Genomic DNA, 23921 nt, shown 5'->3' on the forward strand with positions numbered 1-23921 from the left:
CCCCGCGGGGCCGCCGGCGGCTGCGCCGGGACAGGAGCCCCGGGCCCCGCTCCGCGGCCGGCCCGGCCCGGCCCGGGGGCAGCGCGGGGGCGCCGGGGGAGCGGCCGGGGCGCCGCCGCCCCCCGTGCTGCGCGCGGCCCGCGTGCCGGCGGCTCTCCCGGCCCGGCCCCGCCTCGCCGCGCTCGCCAGGAGGGGCGGGGGCTGTGGAGCGACGGCGGCAGCAGCGAGCAGGCAGGCGCGGAGCTGCCCTTCTATAGGAGCCGCCATTAGCGCTGGGACCCGCTGACAGGGTCTCGGCGGCGGCGGCCGGCGCGGCGCGGGGAGCGGATCAGCCGGGGTGGGTCCCCGTTTGATGGATCCCCGGATAGCCTGGTTCCAGCCAGAGCAGCTCGGCCCCTCGAACCGCCTGTGGATGCAGATCTGGGAGACCACGCAGGGGGTCCGCAACCTCTACTTCCAGCAGCAGCAGCAGCAGCAGGAGCAGCAGCAGCAGCAGCAACAGCAGCAGCAGCAGAGCGCCCCCGCCGCGGCCGGCCCGGCCTCCCCGCCCGGCATGTACCGCGCCCCCCGCGCCGACCCCCCGCCCGACTTCCTGCCGCTCGAGAGCGCCAACAACCCGCACAGCCGCGGGCACCGCCAGGCCTCGCCGCCCCCGGGGGCCGCCGCCTGGGCCCGGCCCGCGCGGGGGGCGCCGCCCGCCGCCGCCGCCGCCGCCAGCAACAAGAGGAAGCGCGACAACAAGGCCAGCACCTTCGGGCTCAACTACAGCCTGCTGCTGGGCCGCGCCCCCGCCCCGGCCGACGAGCCGGCCGCCCGCGCCCAGCCCGGCCTGGCCGAGCCGCTCTACACCGGCACCCCCTGGAAGAAAAGGAACTACAGCCAGGGAGTCGTGGGGTGAGCGTCCGCGGGGCGGGCGAGGGGGGCGCCGGGCCCGGGCCGCGCTCGGCCTCCGGAGAAGGAGGAGGAGGAGGAGGAGGAGGAGGAGGCGGGGGCCGAGGTCCTTCCCCGCCCCGGGGCCGCACGCCGGGGCCGGGCAGCGGCCGCCGAGGGGCCGCTGGGCCGCGGCACCTGGGGCGCGGCGCGGGCCCGACGGGTGGCGCAGGGAGCCCCGCCGGGTCCGCGGGGTTGGGCAGGGGCGGCGGGCGGTGGGTGCCGGGCTGGCGCTGCCCGGCCGTGGTGACAGCTACGCCCCGCCGGTGCTGGAGCGGCCTGTCCGGGGCAGCCCCTGGCCCGAGCGTCCCGCCCGCCGGGGCGGCGGCTCCGCGGGGCCGGGGCCACAGGCGTGCGGCGGCGGTGCCCGTGTGCATGCTGATGGGGCGGGCACGCCTATCCGCAGGGACCGGAGCCCCGCCGGCCCTCTGCTGTCACCGCCTGTGCCCGCCGCCCGTGCACGTGTTACACGCTGTCGGCCGATGCCGCCGGGGCTCCTCGGACACGGCGTTCCGCTGTCAGCGCCGCTTCGCGCTCTGCTCCGTGTTGTCGCTGCTCTAGCGCCGGGTGCTGCTCACGCACGTGCGGCCGGGGCAGGCACAGGGCCGGGGACCGGGGGCAGGGCCGGGGCCGGGGACCGGGGGCAGGCACAGGGCCGGGGCAGGGCAGGCACAGGGCCGGGGCAGGGCAGGCACAGGGCCGGGGCAGGCACAGGGCCGGGGCCGGGGCAGGCACAGGGCCGGGGCAGGCACAGGGCCGGGGCCGGGGCAGGCACAGGGCCGGGGCAGGCACAGGGCCGGGGCAGGCACAGGGCCGGGGCCGGGGCAGGCACAGGGCCGGGGCAGGCACAGGGCCGGGGCAGGGCAGGCACAGGGCCGGGGACCGGGGTCGGGGCAGGCACAGGGCCGGGGACCGGGGTCGGGGCAGGCACAGGGCCGGGGTAGAGCAGGCACAGGGCCGGGGCAGGGCAGGCACAGGGCCGGGGCAGAGCAGGCACAGGGCCGGGGCAGAGCAGGCACAGGGCCGGGGCAGAGCAGGCACAGGGCCGGGGCAGGGCAGGCACAGGGCCGGGGCCGGGGCAGGCACAGGGCCGGGGTAGAGCAGGCACAGGGCCGGGGCAGAGCAGGCACAGGGCCGGGGCAGGGCAGGCACAGGGCCGGGGCAGGGCAGGCACAGGGCCGGGGCAGAGTAGGCACAGGGTCGGGGCAGGCACAGGGCCGGGGCAGAGCAGGCACAGGGCCGGGGTAGAGCAGGCACAGGGCCGGGGCAGGGCAGGCACAGGGCCGGGGCAGGGCAGGCACAGGGCCGGGGCAGGGCAGGCACAGGGCCGGGGCTGGGGTCGGGGCAGGCACAGGGCCGGCACGCCTGCCCTGCGCAGCGCCGTTAAGCTCACCTCGAACGCTTTGTGCTGCTTGCAGAACAAATGCGTGGTAGGGACTAGAACTTAAAAAAACCACCATCATCTGCTGGTGTCAAAAGAAAGCGCACAGACTAGGTAATTTCCTGGGGAGTGTGTTTTCTGACACCTGACAGAGAAGGTGTGCATCCAGGCAGGCACCTGCTCTCAGAAATAAACTTCCATGCGTGTATAGTGTGCAGTGGGTTTTAGTGTGGGGTTATTAATGGTTGTCATGGATCTCTGGCTGTGGAATATGTATGCTGAGCTGAATATTTTGTCATTAGTGTTTTTGTGTTAGCTTAGGTCTCAGCAGTTGGCATTGCACGAGCCCACGGAGACAGAGGGCAGGCAGTCACCCATCTTCTGTTTACCTGGAAACTGGTTTGAGCCCTCCCCTTTTTTTGAACACAGTGATGGCTTTTGATATGGGCGATGCCCTGGATAAAGGCCATTTGGTAACTTCTGTGGATTTTTTTTTTTTTTTTTTAAAGTTCATGCTTTTCAACACATAACCTTTGCCTTGAACCCTCCAGGGTCTAGATGACGGAGGCGTATGGTAAGAGTTGAAGGCCTGGCGGAGCTCATTTTAGAAATCAGTAGTGATTTAGTTGCATGAGTTTCTGTGTGCTCAGCTTGTACCTAAGGGTCCTTCAGCCCTCTCACACAGGAAAGCCACAACCTCTTTGCCTTCTGAAATTGCTGTTCTGTACGATTTGTCAAAATGACTATTCCAATTTGCTGGTCGTTTTGGAAGTCAAGTTCTTACCACCTGGCTTCCTGTTTCCTTGCCAGCTCCTGTGTTACCTTTACTGCTAGGGATATAATAATTCATAAAACGACATGACAGAAGTATGCTATTTTAAGTGTTTTAGTCTCACAGTACCTTGGAACTTTCTGCAACTTTCTTCACACAACTTAAAAGTAACGTGTGTAGAACATACTAAGGACTGAATTTTTTAAGTTAGTTTTTGGACTCTGGTTGTATTCTGCCTTGTAACTTATTTACTTGGAGGCTGAGGAACATTTTTTAGAAGTGCTCTGCTTTCTCTCTGTCTTGTAAATTCATAAATTTTTTTCTGTATTGAAGATACAGGGTGGAAAAGGGTAAGTTTCTACAAGAGAGTAATAGTAATAATAATGGGGTGAAAAAGGAGTGAGCTTCATCAAGAGATTAATAGCAATAACAACAACTTTGCCGAAGTATTCAAAGGGTTTCTATGGTTAAATTTTGGTGGAATCAGTTTCAAACTCCAAGTGGTAGGCTCTTGTGGAGTTTTATTAACAGTGTCAAGACATACTCAGGTATCTTAGTCTATGTGTGTGTTGGCTGTCTGCTTTGTGGCATATATTTACATGATGCTGAGCTTCTGTTTCAGCTGTTTCCTTTATTCAAAGCAGAACCAGGTAGAGTGTCTCTCAAATACACGCCTACATTGCTTCTTCTAAATCACGGAAGTTTCCTTTTTAAAAAGCTATAAAAAGTTTTAGAGGCTGTTAGCTAACGATCTTGAATGAAAAATTGTGGAAATAATTTCTAAAAGGAACTGAAGCTTCCTAGGAAAGCCCAGCTGATGCCTGTATCCTGTGAAGGTTGCAGTGTGACCCACTGGCTGCTGGCAAGGCTGGGTGAAGCCTCCTGTGCCTGTGGTGTGACCTGAGGTGCTGCCTTCTGTCCCCACTGCAAGCTTCTCTTTAACAACTCTCTGTTCTGAGACATCTGTCTGCACCTTGACACACTGGGCAGTAAGGATGGGTAGAGAGGTTTGTAACCTAGCAAATGAGCTTGTTGCTGAAGTAAATATTTTAAATTCGTTGTTTCCAATGTAAATTTCCAAAATTGTGTTCAGTCACTCTAGCAGTTACTGGGGAAGAAAGGATGCCAGCATTGCTATTGTATCATTACTTGTGTGTTAACAGGTATCATTTTCTTCCCTGATTGTTAAAATGCAAATTGTAAAAAAGTAGTAACTTTTAGAAAAGCTCTCAGTGCTTTTCCTGATATACCATCCTGTAATTTTGTTAAATGGATCACTTTAAACTTTGACTCTTTGGAATACAACAGAGTTGTGGAGTTGTCCCACTTTTAGAAAGATGAGACCATATTTGCTGGCAAACACAGTTGAAAGCTGACATGTGGCATTCATATTTCCAGTGCAAGGATGTCACTTGTGCGGATGGCTGTGCTAAACCAGCTCTGAATATGCAATTTTATTGATCAGCTGTCTGGAAAACCCGTCCAATAATTTTTAGCAAGTTGAACAGATTATGTAAACACGTAACAGTGTGTAACTAGCTGTCTAAAGATTTGGGTAAGGTAAACATGTTGAAATAGAGATTTTGGTTGAAAGCTAAGTAGCTGTTCAGTCAATCAAAATCTTGATATTTTGTCTGCTAAGTTTTTAAAAAATTATTATTGAGAAATATACTTCCTTAGTTAATGCTGTGTGCACATATAAAGAGATAATCAAACAAGTAAAAAATAAACCACAACAGTGTTGGGTTTGGTTTCAAGATAGATTTTTTTAGAAGTATGCACAATATTTCCTGACATTTACCTGTGTTGGAGTACATTCAACCTGAGAGAGTTTTTTGCTCCCTTGGAGTTAATGATGCTGTTGTGTACATTGTATTCTGGCCTATCTTTAATATTTTTCCTTAGTCTAAGATCTCAGACTACCAGTTCTATTAATAATGCAAGTGTTTGCATGACAGGTACTCTGCTTAGTTGTGGCACTCTTAACTTGGTGGCTTGTGAAATATCACTGTACATCAATTGTGTAGTGCTGCCTGCAAGTTGCTTTGCACCAGTCAGAGTCGGCTTCCATGTCTTCCATCCTCTGGGCACTGTCATGAGACAGCAGTTCTGAAAAGAGCAGATAATGCAGAATATGAATGAAAAGTTTCACAGCATGAGAATGGTGTTACTGTTGATTTAATACATACCTTTAAAGAGTTAAATTGGGTTTGCCTTGGCAGGGTAGTTAGCAAAACTCCAGGATATGGGAGGACGTGTGGGTTGGAGGTTTTGGATGGGATTCTCTCTGTGTGTGTGTCCCAAGGGCAGCAGTAAATAATGTTAGTAGTGTCACAATTAGAAAGGAAGAAAAAGTGTTTGGGATACTGAAATGGCTATTTTACAGCTTTCACCATGTTTAGATTGAGCCTGGCTAAAATGTGACGAAAGAGCTGCTGAAACAAGAAGCCTTAAATGCAACAAAACACAAAAATAAAAACTTGCACTTAAGTTTGGCCTATTTATTGTAGACTTCTGCAATTCTTGTGGCAAAGGAAAGAGCCCAGTGCTACACAGTTCCCAGGAAGGAGAGAGATGTGGATTTGGGACTCTGTAGGGAGCTGTTTTCACAGTCATCTGCAGCTGAAGGCAAGGACCCAGTTAATGCGTGAGTTTAAGGAGGTAAACTTGTGGTGTGTACTGCTGAGAAGAAACATGGAGTAGATAGAAGACTGTATTTTGAAATACTGAATGCACGTTTTGAAGTGCTGATGGAAACTTTGCCATGAAAGAGAGAGAATCCTGTGACCCCCACAGGAGGGGGTTGCACACAGACATGCACACACTCCCATGCTGCTGAACTGGTTGGCACAGACTTGAGCAGACTTCTGCTTATTTAATATAAGGGTTCCCAGCCTGTTGCCCAGGATTACAGAGGGTACCGTGAAATAAAACCATAACTACTTTAGGAAAGAAAATAGCAGCTTGAGGCCATAAGTCTTTGCTACAGAAATTCCATTATGAGTTTTTCATGTGAAGTTTGTCAGCTTCTCAGGTTGTTTTAGTCTCATTTTTGAAAGAAGCAAAGTGCATTAAGGCGCACACAAACCCAGTGCCCCAGGTGTGAGCTGACCAGAGGACATGGAGCCAGTTTAAGGTGGCTGTCTGCCTGTGGTAACTTACCCTGCATGTCCCTAGCTCTGTTTAGGCCCTTGCATGGTATCAGCCATGGGAGCATGATTTCCCTGTGGACTGGAGCAAAACCAGAGAGAGTAGAGTGTAGTGTGAGCAGAGCAAGTCTGTGAACCTCCAGCAAAATATAAAACCAGCTGGAATGCCTGACTTAGGGAAATCTGATAAAATCCTTATTATTTGTGTTGGTTTTCATCACATACTTTAAAGTGCTTAAATCAAATGCAGGGTTGTTGTCTGATTTACTGTTGCATTACTTGACACAAAAGCTTAATATAGGTGAAACAAACACCTTTGTGCACAGACTGCTGGTGAAACAGCAAGGTGTGTGCATGACTTCTTCATGCATCCTCTCTTAGAATAGTTGCATGTGTTTTGGATTTGGTGAACTCCTGCACATTAAAACACAGGCTGCAGGTGAATTCACTGTGTATATCCCATGTAAGAAGGAGTTATTTAGAAAAACCCATAGACACAGACCTGCTTGCTTCCTGAAAAAGCCCCCTAGAGCAGAACTCTGTGCTCACTCCGTGGCTGTGAGGTGGAGATGCACGGATATGACTGGAGAGCAGATCCTTTCCTTGTGCCCGTCTGAGGAGATCCACTGTCACTCTCTGTCTTGTCCTGAGTCATGCCACAGCTCTGTCCTGGCAGTACCCTTGTGACAGCTTGTGCAGCTCTTGGAGGCACTCAGCTGGGTTTTATGGAAGTGAAACCGGATATTTCCCCACAGCCTCCTGTCGTGAGAAATTACTTCTTTTGGAAGGGCTGGGAGAGAGAAACACGTTTACTAGGGATGAAGTTGCAGACTGAAGGCAGTTTGATGAAACCTTTTGAGAAATATGTGGTGAATATTATATAACAGTATTATTTGAAGTTGCAGGATTTTGGAATAGGGCCAACATTTTGGCATGTTTTGTTTAAACAGTTTAAGGAGGACTTCAGTGGTGCTGATTTCTGCTTGTGCAAGGAAACAGCATCTGGATGTATTCTTGTGAACTGTTCTGTTTTCTCCGATTCATATTTTCTGTTTGGGACTTGGATACCTATTTACCTTGGAGTGGCTATATAAGGAACAGAAGTTTGGCAGACTTTTTTTGGTAGATGGAGATGTCTATATTAAGTAATAGGAAGAGTGTGTCATTCCCTCTTGTGTGCTTGCTGATTCCCAAGAGCCGCTGTGTGTTTTACGCAGCACTGTGCATTGAAGAAGGAGGATCTGTTCACCCTGATTCTTTATTAGTATTATATTAAACTGTGTTGGGGTTGTAGGCCTTATTTTTTTAATTGTCTTACTGTTAGCAATAAGGTCAGTTTTAGGAAGCCTTGTTTCATATTGTCAGTCCTAAGAAACACGGATAGATGGAGACCTGTATCGTGAGAGCACATAATTGCTTTTTTCTCCCCTTCAATTTTTTTTTTTTACTATCTCCATATTAAACTTTGTTCCTGGGCTATTTCTAATAATTTATTTAAAATTAAGATGTAAAGTCTGTTTTTTGCTTTGGGAATTCACTTTAGAAAATTTAAATGTGATTTTTAGAAGTTGTGTGCGTAACTTTACTATTAAAATGATAGAATAGGCAATAATAGGAATACTTAATGTTTCTTTTTTATTGATCTCATCATGTAGGGGTTCTGAATGCATCTTTCAATATGGTATACGTGCTCCCAAAATTATGCATATGCCAAAATTTCAGAGATGACTGTCGCTTCCAAGCTTTTTGTTTATGTTGTATGTGATGTAGAACAGTGGTTCCTATGCTCTTCTTGCTGGATGTTGGAACTGGCAGCAGGAGCAGAATGTGGCCTAGGGCCAGCTTAGGTGTTGCGTTGAGGGAAGCAGTTGTGGTGGTAGTGATAGAGCAACACAACCATTGAAAATCTTGCATAATGCATGTTATGAGCAAGTAAGTGTTATTGCTGTTCTTAGTGGTCAGTTAGAATCTTAATTTGTTATTTGAACATGCTGGAAAATCTTAAATTATGAGTGTTAGTCTTTTCGAGTTATCTCTTTGGATGAACTGCCAAAGAGTGCTCAAAATGTCATGAGTATTTGAGTATTACTTTCTGTGCCTTTTCTTAGAAATGGGGGCTAAAGGAAATGTTTCTATAAGCAAGAAAAAGAGAGGAAAACTGGTGAATGCGATACGAGCTTCAGATGTCTTTCCTTGGCTGCAAATAGCTGTAGCAGGAGCAGTTTGAACTTTAATCATTTTGTAACTTTAGGCAATAGATAACACAGCAGGAATTTTTTCCGGCAATACTACAAATTTAGGATATCAAAACAAGAGACAGACATGAATCAAGGGAGCAGAACTCTTGTTTATAGGTTGGTACAAAACTCTCTCCTACAGATCACCAGAGCCGGTTTAAATCTTCCTGGTAACTTGGTATTGGTGATACTGGTGTGTTGTATCATGGTTGTGCAGTCAAGGTATCAGTGTTGCTGCATTCAGTACAGGTCTTCTGGTACTGCCTGTCCCTGATGGTTGTCTTCCTGACCCTTAAAGCTGTGTCATAAAATCTGTGTGAGATTGAGCCCCACTGATGGTGTCCCTTGGGGCTGCCAAGCTCTCAGGGTGGGTCACAGGTGGGAGGGCAGCTCTAGCACAGCAGCTCAGAGTGCGGATGAACTGGCTGCCTGACTGAGGCTGGGATTGTCTTATGCTGGGATTCAACAACATCTGTTAATTTTCTTCCTCCCATGGTGATGATAAAGATTATTTGGCAGCCCTCATTCCAGATCAGCCTCTCTCAGTCTCATAACATCCTCAATGGTATGACGTCTACATCTGAATTATTCCAATGTGATGTTCAGTGAAAGAGGCACAGCCTTGCTACAAATGCTTGAGAAGGCTTTATGGTGTAATATTCTGCATCACCATACTGTATTGCTTGCATTGTGCGATTTTTTTGGTTTGCATTGCATTTTTTAGCATTTTTACTGGACAGTAATGGTAGCAGAGGCATAAAATCAAAGTCAGTGTTTGTGCACCTCCATTCTTCTGTCTTGTTGGTGTCATCTTTTATGGGAGAAGTAGCCAACACTGTATTGAAGATGTTGAGAGTGTGGGGGAAATAGTATTGTGATTCTACAAGTAAAACATATAACAAGGGACAAATTCCAACAATAAAGTCCTCTAGAAACTTCCAAATCAGGGAAATGAGGGAAGTATTCTATGGTAAGTGAGAGGTGTATAGAAGAGTTGCACCATTGGCTCACCACCTTCACTCAGTGTAGGTTAACTTTCAGTTACATTTAAGTACACCCGTTGAAAGTATCACATGATTTCTTACAATTACTTTGTTTATGGATGCAGTAACACCTAAAAGAACTTGCATTAACCTGTCACAAATATTAAGTATAGATAAGCCCTCCTTTAAATGTCCTCTAAAATACAGCATGCAGGAATATTGTGCTGTAGTTTGAGTGATGACTAAGGTGTTGATCTTTCTGTTATGAGTCAGTGTGTATAGTCTGAAGACAGGGAGTCCTTAATCAAAGCTTATTGACCCTGCCTGACCTCTTGATGCTGTGTTTAAGCTAGACTGAGGAAGTGTGATAACTTACTTTCTTAAGCTTTCTTAATTCTCACTGTTAATTTTAGAGCTGTTCACTTCCTATGTTACTTCAGGAACAGCTATATATTCCTGTGTGCTACAAAAAGCAAGTGGTTTTTGTTCTGGTTTTGAGGGTTTTTTGTTTGTTTCATTTCAACGGGGGTGTTATAAAAAGTGTACTCCTTTCTCTGCATTTGCATTCCTCCCCCTTATCCCTCAGTAAGATTTTGGCTTTAATCTTAAGTGTGCATATCGTTTCTGAAAGTGGTGTGAAGGACTTGTGCCTCGCATCTGGCTTTATCTCTTATGTATTCAGAGGCATTCCTGGTTGGCAAGCTTTCCACAGCTGCCAGTTAAAGTAGTGAGTTAAACATAGTGTGGTGAAGGAACTGTCTTGATCTGAATAATGGTCATGATTGCAGATCACAGTCTTAGGTCATAGTACTGGGTCAGGCTGAAAAAGATTAGGTCCTAAGGTTAATTTTATTTAATTTTTGCTTTGTTCTGTCACACTCTCCAGTTGGGTGATTCAACTCAAATGTTTGAGGATCTTCTATATACTCAGCCTTCTGGTTGTGCTTCAGACTCAGTATCTTACACTCATTCATCCACGGGGAATGACTACTGTAGTAGTCATACTTGGCAGGTACTCACATGAGAAAATTTTCATGTTGATTTTTGCCTTGAAGAACTAATTTGTTACTGAGGTAAGCAGCTTCTTTTCGTGTACCTCTGCCTCCAACATCAGGTGGAAGAGGAGTTTGCCTCATCAAGCTGTTAGATTGCTTCTTCTGGGATAGTTTTTAGATGAGGCAGAAAGGACAGTACAATCCTGCTTCTTTTGCTCTCTTGTGATTACATTGTACATCATTTGCATTGTTTTTCTATCTAAATTTGAACTAACCAGTGATCTTCTGTAGCTGCTGTTGTTACAGCCTGGACAAATGTGGCAGGGCCCATAAGAGTTGGTAAAAGATAAAGTTTCAAAGGCTGTTAGTAACAGTGTCAGCTCCTGGCATAGAAGTACCTAGGAGTAAAGAAGAGATTAACTGTATTAACAAACTTCCTCCCTTGTTTTTTGTGCAGTGTGGTATTTGCCTGTGGGCAGCAAGTCACTGAACATTATATGCTGGAATAGTTCACTTCAGCCTTTGCTCCTCTGAAGCAAACCTGCTCCAGGCATGCTGAAACGTGCTCTTTCAGTTGCTGTTGATTCTGCAGTTTGCGGAGCTCACAGCAGCCCTCTTATACCTCTCTTAAAACTGCTCACTGCTGCATCTTCTACTCGTTTTTTAGGTACACAGGACACTTTTACATAATCTTCAAATTATTTTTAGAGACTGGTTCCAGCAAGTGAGTTGGATGAATCTTGAGGGTGTTTCTGAGAGCTCTGCACAACCTCTCACTCTACATTTGCTACTTCTGTTGGAAGACTGTGCACAAATGTGTCAATGCACATGTGGATGGTGTGAGCGGGTGTGCCATGCCAGGGAAGCCCCATCCTGGAGTTAGTTCCAGTAGTCACCTTTGTGATACTAGGTCTGAGTCAGACCATTAAAGTCTCCCTTTTTCCATCATGTGCTGATTCTTCTGTCTTTTTGTCCCAGCAAAACCCAGCAATTGCGGTAGCTGTGTGAAATCTTTACTAAGTCATCCTTCAGTATGGATTGGTCTTTTAACATTTTGGACTCATGGGAAGTGTTTCAGTGCAGTATTCTCTTCTCATTTTTATACTGGTAGTTTTCTGACAGATATACTAGCTGAAGCTTGAGGGGAAACAAAGAAGATAAAACCCCATTATTTGATCCACAGGGTTAGTCAGGGACCAACTTCTCCAGGTACTTGGAAGGATGAGATCTATCAGCTACGTTAGAGGGAGAAGCATTTTTTGCAGTTCATGATATGGAAGCTCTGAAGTCTACATCTTTATCACTGGGCTGATAGAGGTGACCACAGGAAACATTTTTCTGTGATCTGCTTAGGCCATGTCCTTTTCTAATTGTTACTGTTTGTAGCTTTCTGTCCTGGGATGATAAGCAGAGCAAATGGAGGCTGTTGACTCCAAAATACCTTGCAGTGTTACTGCTCCCAGCCCGTGGTGTTTCTGGTACCTGTGGATCCTGCCTTGCAAGTAAGAGTATCTGAGGACCAGAGAACAAATCAGAGTATGAACAAGGAGTTTCTAATACATTCCTTTAATGGAGCATAATACTACATCATGAGTCCCAAAACGAATTCTGCATTGTTTAATCTGAACATAGTTCACTGTGCACACCCCTACTGTAAAGATAACAATTCATCAAAGTAAAAAGTTACCTGAAATGTTCCTTGTACCTTTGCCATAGTAGGTGTGATTGTTCCTCCTCCTTCAAAGTGCAGCCACTGCAGTTGCTTTTAAGCATTTGGAAGTGAGAGGAGGAGCTACATCTGTGATTTTAATTTTGTCTGGATATGACAGCAGTGCATCTAAACAGGTATTAGTACCATAGCAGAGTGTCACCACAGTAACCAGTAATAAATGGGTGATAAACTTGTTTCAAAACAGGTAACTTGGGGGTCACTCTCCCTTTTGCCCAGGGAATAGAAATTTAATCTATAAACTCAACCTTGTGGTTTTAATTGTAATTGCTAGCTTCAGATATTTTCATAAGAAGTTTTGAATAGGTCTGGTATAGGAAATCTAGCACAGTAACTTGGGGCTCAGTTTTGTATTCCTTGACTGTTCCAAAATGCTGTGCAAAAATCCCTCCTCTTAAAAAAAAAAAACCAAACCAAAAAAACCCCTCACCATCCAAAAGACTGTGAATATAAGAAGATGCTGGAAAGGCTTGGGAATCTGCGTTGACTTTCCAGATGGAATACTGGCACTTCAGATTTAATTTGAAAATGTTCTTATTCTGTAGCTGAAAAGTTATTAATGAACTGCAACTGTGGCTAGTTATTGGACTTAATATTTTTTATATTAAATTATTTTCAGTTTGATCCCGTGTTCCTGAAGGAGAGGTGTTCAGAATTTTATTCTGTTCTTGGTTCCCCTGCCTAGTGAGCAGTTTCAAAGCAGGTTTGCTGCACAGATGGAGGTGCAGAGGGTTCTGGAGTGAGCGCAGCGCGCTTGGGGTGTGTAACTGATCTGTGCGGCCAAGTGTGGCAGCAGCACCAGGCAGCGGGGGGATCCCAGACCTCAAACTGCCTTGTGGCTTGCCTTTGAGGTGAGCAGGGTAAGCCTGGCATCGTGGTGCTGTCCCCTCCTTCTTAGGGACTGCTGTGGGCTTGTTTGGAATGAACATTTGAAACTGTAAGTCTACTCTGATGGAAGGAGACAGGAGTTAATAATTACATTGCTCTCCATTCTTTCAGCTAACTAATCTTTCAAGTCAAATAATTAATCAAGTCATAAACAAGAATATTTGCCAGGCAGAACTCACTGCGTGTGTGGAAGTTGAGTTTTCTTCACTCTGTTCTGCGTGAGAAAACCCTGTGCAAGGCTTGCCAGGCTTCCTGTTGGGTACCTGCTGTTGTGCATGTGGTGGCAAAGGTCTGTGCTGCGGGTTTTTTGCTCCCATCAGAGTTTTCAGGTGGAGATTTTTTCCCAAGCCTGTTATCCAGCAGCAGTGCTCATCAGTCTGCTGGGAGTGTGTTAGTCTCACCTCTGCCCAGATGGCATGTGGTGCCAGTTATCTGAAGGTCACAGATTAGTTGTTTATGTGATAATATTTACTACACTAACAAAATAGGAGCAATATAGTAGAGCTGTATAAAGATCTGTGCGGCCTGGCTTTATGGAGACAGACACAAAGGCAGATTACCTGACCTGCTGTTTCCTTCTGGTTTGGTTTAATAGTAACACCACTGGTGTGATTTGCAGAACTGATGTAATAGACCTTTACTTGTTTTAAGACTCCCTGCTCGTACCTGTTGTGCTGGTTCAGAGGGGGTCAGAGCTATTCCTGTATTACAGTAATTTAGTAGCTGTAGCTTTTGTTACAGCTCTAACACAAACCCAAATGTTGCTGTTTTACTGGGAAAGTTTAGCTAATATTAAGTGAACTACTGTTGATACTGATAGTTACTTTTACTTGCTCAGCTCTTGTTTTAAAGCAAATTTGCAAACTGTTGTTTGGTCTTTTTGAGTGTTTTTTTAAGCAAAGGGAATTGGCAGGATGAGGAATTACTAATTCCCCACTGTAGGAAAAAAGATACCTTCAACTTCTCTGTGGTTTTAAATGTTTGAAAATTATCCTGAAGCTGTAATTCCAGAATATACAAATTGCATGCTAATAGTTGCACTTTAAGGCTTCGAAAATATATATATGTTTATCTCTGTATTTTAAATGATGAGGTTGTAAACTGTGTAGTCTGTATGTGCATCTGTTCCAGCAGACTAACAGTGTTTTGCAAGTGAGCTAAAGAAAAATGGTGTGGCTGTCTTTTGTAGATGTTAGAATTACTGGTGTGTTTCAAGATAATTAGATACTACTAGAGTTGAACTCTTTGGCATTATGAAATAAATCAGCTTCTTCCTATTGCTGCTCTTCCCACTTGGTTTTTCCTGCACAGACTCTTTTTCTCCTGCTTCATCTTTTTATTTTGTAAGTACTTTTTCTTTCAGATCAGTTGAGGTAGCAGTTCCTCTTTTTTTTTTTTTTTTCATTCCTCTGTTAGCAAAATGCATCTTCCATCACTTGAGGGAAGAGAAGCAACAGACTCTCACAGCACTTGCTTACAGAGATGGGAAGGAGGGATGATATGTAAATACTTTTCAGGGAAGAAATAGAAGGTTATTCCCACACATGCAGTGATTCAGCTAGATTGTTTTTATGTACAGTGTGATTTAAAAAAAAAAACAAAAACCAAAAAACAACCAAAAACCAAAAAGGCAGTGGGAAGTAAGGGTATTTCTCAAAACAGTCTTTCCAGTTGGAATTTGATGTTTTTGCTGGAAATGCTGTAAAAATAAAGAGCAAGACTGAGCATGCATATGGCCTGTATTTAAAAGCCAGTGGATTAGTTGCCGAGTTACACTTCAAATCACTTACTGATAGGACTAATTCAAGCATCTGATTCATAATTAAAATTCAGTAGGACTTTTCTCCCTCTTGAAAGACGAATTTCTGTAGGAAAAATTCTAGTACATCCAAGTGTGTTTTGGGAAGGCAAAACACACAATGAAATTTATGAACAAAGAATGTTCACTTTTACCTTGCTAGGAAAAGAGTCTGTTACTTTTCTTCCTGACTAAAGAATATGCTTGGGAATTTTAGTTACAAGTACCTCAAATCAGTTTAAAGAAGAGAACACTCATGCTGATTGAAACAGTGGGTCTATAAAATAAATAAAAAACTTCAAAGATACAGATACCAGTATAAATAATTAAAAAGAACTGTCCACATTTCTTCTTTATCCAGTGTTTTAATGTCTCTACTACACTATGCTTTTTCCATAAAGCAGTGCTATTTTAGTGCCTTTTATGATGCACTTAAACCCATAAGTTAATGTAAAAGACAGAACATAAGTGGAAAAAACAACATTATTTTGAGGGATTTGGGGGCAGTGGGTGTTGATTGGGAGGAAGAAAATAGGCTTTCAAATATTTGCACAGGATAGAAAGTGTAGGTCTTGTAGTGTAAATTTAGTGGCTTTCCTTTTTTTTCCCCCACAGCTTTTGAAGAAACAGGCATAATCAGTCCACCCTAATTGGTGGAAGTGAACAAACTATCTCCATGTTTTCAAAACTCAGTATCAGCATGATCAGATTAACCCCAAAAGACTTCAGTCCTGAAAACAAGATCAGGGTTTCTGAATCATTTACATATTGGTGGAAATTTTGCTCTCCCTTGGTCCTAAAAGGCAATCCTGTGAATTACTCAGCAGACAACAAATATTAGTTAGAAAGGGCAAGCTGTTCTTGGGTAAACCTTGAAAGCTGCCAGAGGTGTTTTCTTGGGTGTAGCTCTGCCCTTTGAAGGAGTTCTGCTTGCATCTTTTCACCCTTTGCCATCGTTGGGCTCCCCACAGCTCTGAGAAGAAGTGGCTGCTTTACCTGAACCGATAAAGGTGGTGGGATTTAGCTTGGCTAACTTTGCCCTGGATGGATTAGGCTGGTTTGTGTAATCCTGTTATAACAGACCCTGTGTCTGGGAAGGCAGGCAGTGGTAACAAACACTTGGGCAGTAATGGACAGGGACAGCTACAGGTCTCATTGGCCTACCTGTCTGCAAAGGGAAATTCTCCATTTGCACCTTTAAAAACTGTTTAGACAGTGGATATCCTGATTTTTAGTGATGTTTAGCGATCATATGGCAAGAGGACTTGTTTTTTTTCTGTATGTCTGTTTTTAGGTAAACTGTGAAAAGATGGTCTGTGAAGCTGTAATTCAAATGGGTGAACTGAGGAAAAAAAATGTGTAATATCAAAAACTCAGGTCCTTAAGCTTTCCTGGTTTTGTCAAGTTGCTATTACGGACATGTTTTGGGATATTTGATTTTAAAGCTCCTGCAGGGCATATGTGTCTCAAAATATGGTTACTATGTAACCTATAATATATTGATATGGTTCAGTAACTAAGGATATAAAAAATTGATGGTCAAAGTCTCTGAGGCTTTTGAAAATTGTTTCCTTTATTATGCATAATTTTATTTTCTTATGAGGACCGATGTGTCAGTCACCATGAAACTTAAGTGCCTATTAAATCACCTGCAAATGCAGTTAAGTGGTTTTTTTTTTCCAGTAGCTTAAGCCAGCACATATTAAAAGGATTTGTCTGCTATGGAGACCCAGGTGGTAGGGAAAGGACCTCAGCAGATGCTTCATATTTACAGTTCCCTTCAGGACTGTTTAGTTTTGCCTGAGTTTGTAGGTGGGAAAATAATTTGTGATCTTTACAGTGTCTGCTGTTGTTCCTACTCCGTTATTCAACTCGTGTAGATAGTAATAGTAATCTAGAAAATATTTTATTAGGCTTGTGGAAGATCATTGTTAAAATTGAACGTTAACTTAGGAAGGTGTTTAATTCCCCAGTACAATTGTGAGGGGGAGAGTGAGGATTGGGCTCTCTGTGTCTTTCGTTTACCTTAGTACAATAGTTACTCAAAACTATTTCAGAACCAAGTAGGTCATGAATTGTAGGGGAAAATGCTTTGTTTACTTCATGAAACTTAGGAAATTTTGGCAGAATTTACCAGTACCATCTTTTTCTTAGTAAAATACTTTTGGAGGTTTCAAACTGAAGTTTCTCTCTCTCCTGTGCAATGCTAGCTTTCATTTTGGGAGTGAAGGGATGGATGCGGTTTGGATTCTTAAGTATTGATTCTTTCAGTGGCTAAAATGCCTCAGGTTCCTCCTTCGCATTCTTCTCCAAAGACAATTATAATCCTGAAATTCTACAGTATTGCTCCTTGTTTCCTTTGATTTTTTTTTTTTTTTTTTTAGTCCAGAGGGGACTTCAGATGATTGGGGCAATGAAACACCATCCTTTAGGAACTATTTATCCAAAGAAAACTCAGATACAAAAGGCTTATTTAGTGCTGCAGGACTAAATATCCTGCATATATTAAATATGTTGCGAATATCCCTTAAACTCTTAAAGGTTAAAGGATAGAGTTTGGGAAGATGAAAGTCACCTGTGTGTTCATTGCTTGCTTCAGCCCACCATCCACACAGTTTCTAAATAATTTAGATTTTCATCATTCTGCAAATGAAACTGCCTTCAGAAATCCTGTCTAAACCAAACTGTAGTGCTCAAGTACCGGATGGGTTTTTTTGAGTGTAGTTGATATCCACTGTTTTAAATTATCTTCAGTGACGTTGCAAATAGCCTTTTGTGTGCAAAGGAATATATAAGCCCAAGGCAGAGAAGCTCTTTGGGATGGATGAGCAGAATTTTGAACAGTTGGAGCAGAAGCCATGGGTAACGCCCTGATGAGAGAAATAAGAACATGCATGCCTGCGTAATTTCTCCTGTGAAATGAAGAATAAAGAAGAGCCAGAGGAAAGTGGAAGTATAGCACAATTCCAGAATGACCCAAGTAGGAATTTTTTCAATTAAAACCAATTATTCTGGTTACTATAATACAGCATATTGACACTGTGATTAAGCAAAATGGGTCAGAATGATCTTGACGTCGCTGGCTGCTGTGCTTTAGCAGGACTGGGCTTGGCTGCTCAGCTGCTCGGCTCAGTGGGGGCTGAAGGAATGAATGGTCCCACCCGGGGCAGGAGTCACTGGTGACTGTCGAGCCCTGGGTACTGGTTCAGTCAGGCTGGCTCCCTCCAGGCTGCCACAATCCGTGAGGATGGTGGGCTGCTCATTTATTCTGCGTCCAGATCTGAGTGCAGGGAAGTGACACTTGTAGTATCTCCGGTTGTGTTTCATAGTGTGAAACTCCCAGTGTAATTCTTGGTTCCAGTTCTGGACTTGCAGCAGGAGAGTTGTGCTGGTTTAGGTGTCAGGTACTTGAAGCGCGCACATCAAGTGTTGTGCTTGGCCACATTATCTGTGTGCTCTGCATCTCAAACAGAAATGACATTTTGTTCATGTGGGATTATTTTTTAATTGATTGTCAGACGTGCGGCAAGATTCATACTCCAGAACAACATCTTATATAAAGGAGCTTGAGATTCCTGAGTTGTACATTTAGAGCCCACAAGTTGTGCTACAAAGTAAAGTAAGTTGTGATTAAACTAAGAAACTAATGTAATGCACTATGTTCCCTGGTACTTGCACCTCACAAAATCTGCAACTTTTCACCTGAAAGGCTTGAGTCTCCCGGTCCTGTGTTCTTCATGGAGCTATTCAGTGCTGTTACCGTAGGAAGTCATTCTTGTGATTACAACTTCTGCAGCCATAGTTTATTTTTTAATGATGTATCACTGTCCCTCTCAGGTGAATGTGAAATTAAATCGAGTGGCTTCTCTATAATTGTTCTCTCTGTGAAATTCTGATAGAATCAGCTTTCTAGACTCGAAAAGAGTATGATGCAGGTAGAACTTCATTTTAAAACCTGTTTAGAAGAAGCGTAAGAAAACTTTTTCTTTCCCCTGTGTGTTAAGATTTCCTGAAGTACAGGGCAAAGACCTGTTTACTCCTATTTGCTGTAACAAAACCAGCAAACTAATGCTCTTCTGCATGGCAGAGAATTCTCTCCATGCATCCTAAGTATGTTTTGGGTATGCTTCAGTATGACTATAGAGCCAAATGAAATATCTTTCAGTAGTGAAATCAGCTTTATTACAGTGTTATTTCCTTCTATAAACAAGTCTCCTTTTAAGGACTTTTATCTTAAATTACAGATGAATGTAATGGTATTAAATAATAAAATACTGTTATGATGCCAAAAAGAACATCTCAGTCTCTTTGATCTTCATTTTGGCTAAATATAGAAAATTTCACTAGAGACTTTCGTAAACAGACTCCATTAATCCTAACAAATTGTTTTGAAAAACAGCGACTATAATAGATGTTGATTAAGACAGTGAATAACCTTGAGTTTTCATTTTCAATACAGCATGAGTTAATTCCACATTAATTGGAGTCACGCCTCTAAGTCATGTTGTACTGCACTGAAATCCACGTGTGCCTACTTCTGTTTGTCTTGGCTTTAATTAATCATTCCCTTATTTCTTGGCAGCAGCCTGTTATTGGGCAGGGAAATATGGATCCAGGTGTAGTTTTGAGCCCCTGTAGCTTCTGCCTGCCTTCTGCACACCATGGCTCTGTGCAGCACAGGAGGTCCTGGCAGCAGGCAGTCTTGCAGCAGATGAAACTTAGATATGTCTGTACTATTTCCAACTGGAGTGCCAATGAAAACTCTCTCTAATAGTCTTTAAACCTTTCTTCTATCATTGAAAAAGTTCAGGTTTCATTTTTTTCTACATGTGCAGTGTTTACAAACATTCTGTGCATGTGTAGGGTAAGTTTGTGTTTGCAGGTAGCTCAATTTTTTGTTTTGCTACAAAGCTTTCATGACTATCTAAGAATAAGAAGGATCCCATTCCTTGGGACGTGCAGACATCTGTTATTTATGTTTAGAAACAGAAGTGCATCTGGTTCTGACAACACATCATTATTTTATGTGCTTCTAAAGAATGCACCAATTGATATAATTATCTGGATTAAGAGTGTCTGTGGAGTTAATAAAGAGCAGTGCCCTGAGAACTGCAGTGTCTGTGTGACTTGGCTCTCTGTGCACTTTGGGGACCTCTTTTCTGATTGTCTTGTTCTTTCAAAGTTCCCTGATGGGACGGGGCAACAATTAACTCCCATAAAGCGTGAGCCTGGGAGCAGCTGGGCCCACTAATGATGGACAGTATGGATTTGTGCTGTGCCACGTATGAATTTCTCCCCAGGGATACTCCCTGGGTATCATCCCGGCATGTCTCATGCCGTTCAGTACCCTCAGGCGAAATGGTGTTGCTCCTCGTGGCCTGAAGTGCATGTGGCATTCAATCCTTGCTGAAAACACTGCTCTGGGACAAATCATGTGCCTTGTGGATGTAACCAGTCTGATCCAGCTAGTCCAGAGAAGCAGAGGCAGAAATGGGGCTGTGTTTCTTGATCAATTCCCCACTGTGTAGCCCCTAAAGACAGACCTGACTCCCACGTCTTCCTGTAAGCTGGTTCACCAAATTACAGTTGAAAAATAATTTCTATTCTCAGGAGTTTAATTACTTGGGTTTTGCCCATTTTCCTTGTTGTTTCTGGTTTTGAAAGCTAGATTAATGGTCAAGCATGTGGAAACTCAATTAGCGATTCGGTACATGTGACTGGCAGTGAGGACAGAGCGTGAACTTGGTCACTGGAGCGCTCAGCTTGTCCTTCATCACATACTTCTCACCTGAATCCAGTACCTGCACTGGGAAGATAACTGTAAGAAAGTTTAAATGCCAACACATGGAATAGCAGTGAAGGGAAGAAGGACAGGAGATGGCTGAAAAGCTGAAGGCAGAGTAGTCTGGTGTAAGGTGTAAGTGGTGGTTTGGAATGTGCACGTGAACTCCAGGATGTCAGCTTCCAAGGAAAAGCAAGAAAGCAGCTGTAGGAGGAGGTAAGAGATTTCCTCTGTCAGAGGAGTTTTTCTCTTAGCCTTATCTATATAGAGAGTCAAAGCTGGCAGGCTTTTGTGGCTGTTCCCCTAACTTGGGGGTGGAGGGAGAGAAGCTTGTGTTGTTCATAACACTGCAGTACTGGAAGAACTTAACACAGGTGGTTTGAGTTCTTTCCCTGCTCTGTTAAACACAACTGTCGGATATTTTAATCAGTTTTGTTGACACCTGTATACAGCTTCCAGTTATTAACATTTGATTTATTTGTGTGTGCAGTAGGGAACTATTAGATTCCCCATCTCAGCTAAGGGCTTGGTCTTAATAAATTGTGCTCTTCTGGTGGTCCCTCAGAGCTTTAATGAAAGATGCAGTTGTACTTGGTAACTAGAAACAATACATTCTTAAAAGATAACTAGCTGTTACTATAATGGTCATTGTAGGAAACAAATGAAATTAATCTAGTTACCCTGTGGCTGGAATTACATTATTAGTCAAGTTGATGATGTGTTTCTGGTACTACAGAAGCACAGAAATTTGTAGCGCTGTATGAAGACATTTATTTCAGCTCTCATTACAGGCAAGCTAAACATAACTTATTGACAGTGAAAAACACATGTAATATGGTAAATTATAAATGAGTTTACTGTCAATCACTTATTCTTCTGAGCAACTGCTGCTGCATGTGTTGTACTTACTTTCTGGGGTTATGGGGGAAAGTACATTTTTAGTTAATGTGACTTCTGTAAGCAGTAAAAGAAGCAGTTTTTCTAGCTCTAGTACTGGCACAATTACTGTCAACTTTTGCAAGTGTGGTACTGAATACAGACTGCTGCCTGAAACTCCGTGCCTGGTGCCAAGGGGCTGACTAGGAAGTGTTGGCTGAAAACCTCCTGTTTAAATTCTTGTGAAGTGTGTACTCAGAGCTACAGCTGCGTTCATAGTTGAAGACTGGACTATTTCTGTGTTCTGTTGGCATTAAAATAGAGTATGACTTTCAATGTGAACTGAAGGCACTTGGATTTAGATTTGCTTCCATGCTTTTAGCAAATCAAGTGCGATATTGACGTGTTGACATTAGAAGCTAACGTGGAACTAAATGCTACAAAGTGTTGTGAATGTGGATTTTTTTAATTGCATGCTGCTCAAAAATTGTCTCTTAATGAAATTGGGAACTAGGAGCTTAAAAAGCATTTTTGGTTAGAATAGTTGATATTTCATTCACATGTGGGGGTTTTTTCTGAATTTTTGTTCTTTTTTTTTTTTTTCCTTAGTCTTCATGAAGAAATTATTGACTTTTATAAGTATATGTCTCCCAGACCTGAAGAAGAGAGAATGCGAATGGAAGTGGTGACCAGAATAGAAAATGTTATCAAAGAGCTCTGGCCTAATGCAGATGTGAGTAGGACACTGGCTTTTTTTGTTAATATGTAAAAGCAACGTTTTGTGCTTGTTTACTTTATGGAATATTGAATATTGCAAATGCTGTTTGTTTTTCCATGTTAAACATAAAAAGACTTCTGGTGAAATGAGAGAGATGATCTTTCTTTCTCAAATAATACAGGCTAACATTTCCTATCACACATAGGACCAAGATAAGTTAGTCCTGCTCCAGTCAAAGAAAAGGCATAAGGTGTGGCAATGTTCAGTCTCATGAATACTTATTTGATAAGATGAATGGGAACATAACAGACATGTATGCATGTATTGTGTTGAAAAAAGTCTTCTGAAACTCATCTCTTTAGCAGTAGGACTTTAAGTCCAAAGACCTGTGATCTTGACTAAATCTGTTAACGTACAGATTTATTGTACCTTAAGCGTACCAGCAGTGTCACACTACGTAGACCATATTACATATTTTTAATGGGCAGTTATACTAAATCGATATATTTTCCAAATCAAAACAGCTCAGGAGCCTGTGTTTAGGAAGAAATAAATCTGTAGATCTGTGTGCTGAGCTTAAAATCTGTAATGCCTCTTTCCACTGTAGATGGGTTTTTGCTAGTACATATTCAAAACAAGAGTTTCTCCTATGCAGAGCTGTGTTTTTTTGAATTTTTTTTTTTGATAAATGTTAGATTAAAAAGAAGACAGAGCAGTTGCATTTATAAGTCAATGTGGTTTTATTGGGACACAGTTGGGTTTCTGGCTTAATTGAATCTAGTTTAATTGTATTCTTCTACTAATACTGTGTTCATTTCCAGAATGTAAATTTCTAGTTGTAGTCATCTATTTGTAGATAACAGTAGCTGAAAATAGGGGCTTGTTAGCTAGAATAGCAAACCGGTTTCAGACAGAAGAATCTCTAGTATAAGGAATGCTCTTTGATCTTGCCACAGTAAAAGACTGTGTTTTGACATGAGTGACTTAAATTCACTGATCATTTCAAATCTTCTTAACCTGTTTTTTTTTGGAGTGCGTTTTTAGAAATTCGCAGAATACGACAGAATGTGAATTATAAGCTCTATGTATGTGGTGTGTGGGTTTGTGTGTAAAATACACTCACATTTTCAGAGTGGTTCTTGTTATGGATGATGTATCAATGAGCATCATATGGAAGGAGCACTCTCCACTCAGTGATTGCTGCCTTTGCACCGCTGGAGGGAGGTGGTTGAGTCATTCGTTACTCCTGGTATCTGGCAATTTTCTCTTGGAGCACACGCAGTAACCTTTGTGTGGGAACTGTGTAAGGGAGCAGCATGTGTCCCAGGTGTTGCCAGTTCTCCTCTAACCCAGTGAAACAGTCAGGTGGGCCCTAATCGAGGGCAGGAGTAGTGACCTGACAGGCAATAGTGTAGGGAACAGTGTGTGCTGTGATACACCCTGCCAGTGCCTTGGAGGAGAGCATTTCACCAAAACTACTGATTGCTTCAGCCTAGAGATGTTACTATTTCCTAGGCAAGTTTGTGTGCTGCAAACTTCATTAGTCTAATAGGGTGAATGGATTTATTACCAGGGGATCTCTCTTTGTTACCACTAGCACTTTGAATGGGGCGCAAGAACATACACCTTCCAGAGATACTCTGTAGGACAGGCTTGATCTGTAAAAGTCTTTTGTATTAAAAA

At 43.8% G+C, this 23921-nt stretch overlaps 1 protein-coding gene across 1 annotated transcript in view; it reads left to right on the forward strand.

The window, feature by feature from the left end:
* Nucleotides 1–285: 285 nt before the first annotated feature.
* Nucleotides 286–23921, forward strand: part of TENT4B (terminal nucleotidyltransferase 4B) — a 40607-nt gene continuing 16971 nt past the window's right edge. The window contains exons 1-2 of the mRNA XM_066194268.1: nucleotides 286–894; nucleotides 22130–22253. Of these exons, the coding sequence (XP_066050365.1) occupies nucleotides 353–894; nucleotides 22130–22253 (666 nt within the window). The 5' untranslated portion in view covers nucleotides 286–352. The remainder of the gene's footprint in view (nucleotides 895–22129; nucleotides 22254–23921) is intronic.

Source organism: Chamaea fasciata, unplaced genomic scaffold, assembly GCF_029207755.1.
Source record: "Chamaea fasciata isolate MVZ Bird 193981 ecotype frontalis unplaced genomic scaffold, bChaFas1.0.hap1 SCAF_12, whole genome shotgun sequence".
Lineage (NCBI taxonomy): Eukaryota > Metazoa > Chordata > Aves > Passeriformes > Sylviidae > Chamaea > Chamaea fasciata.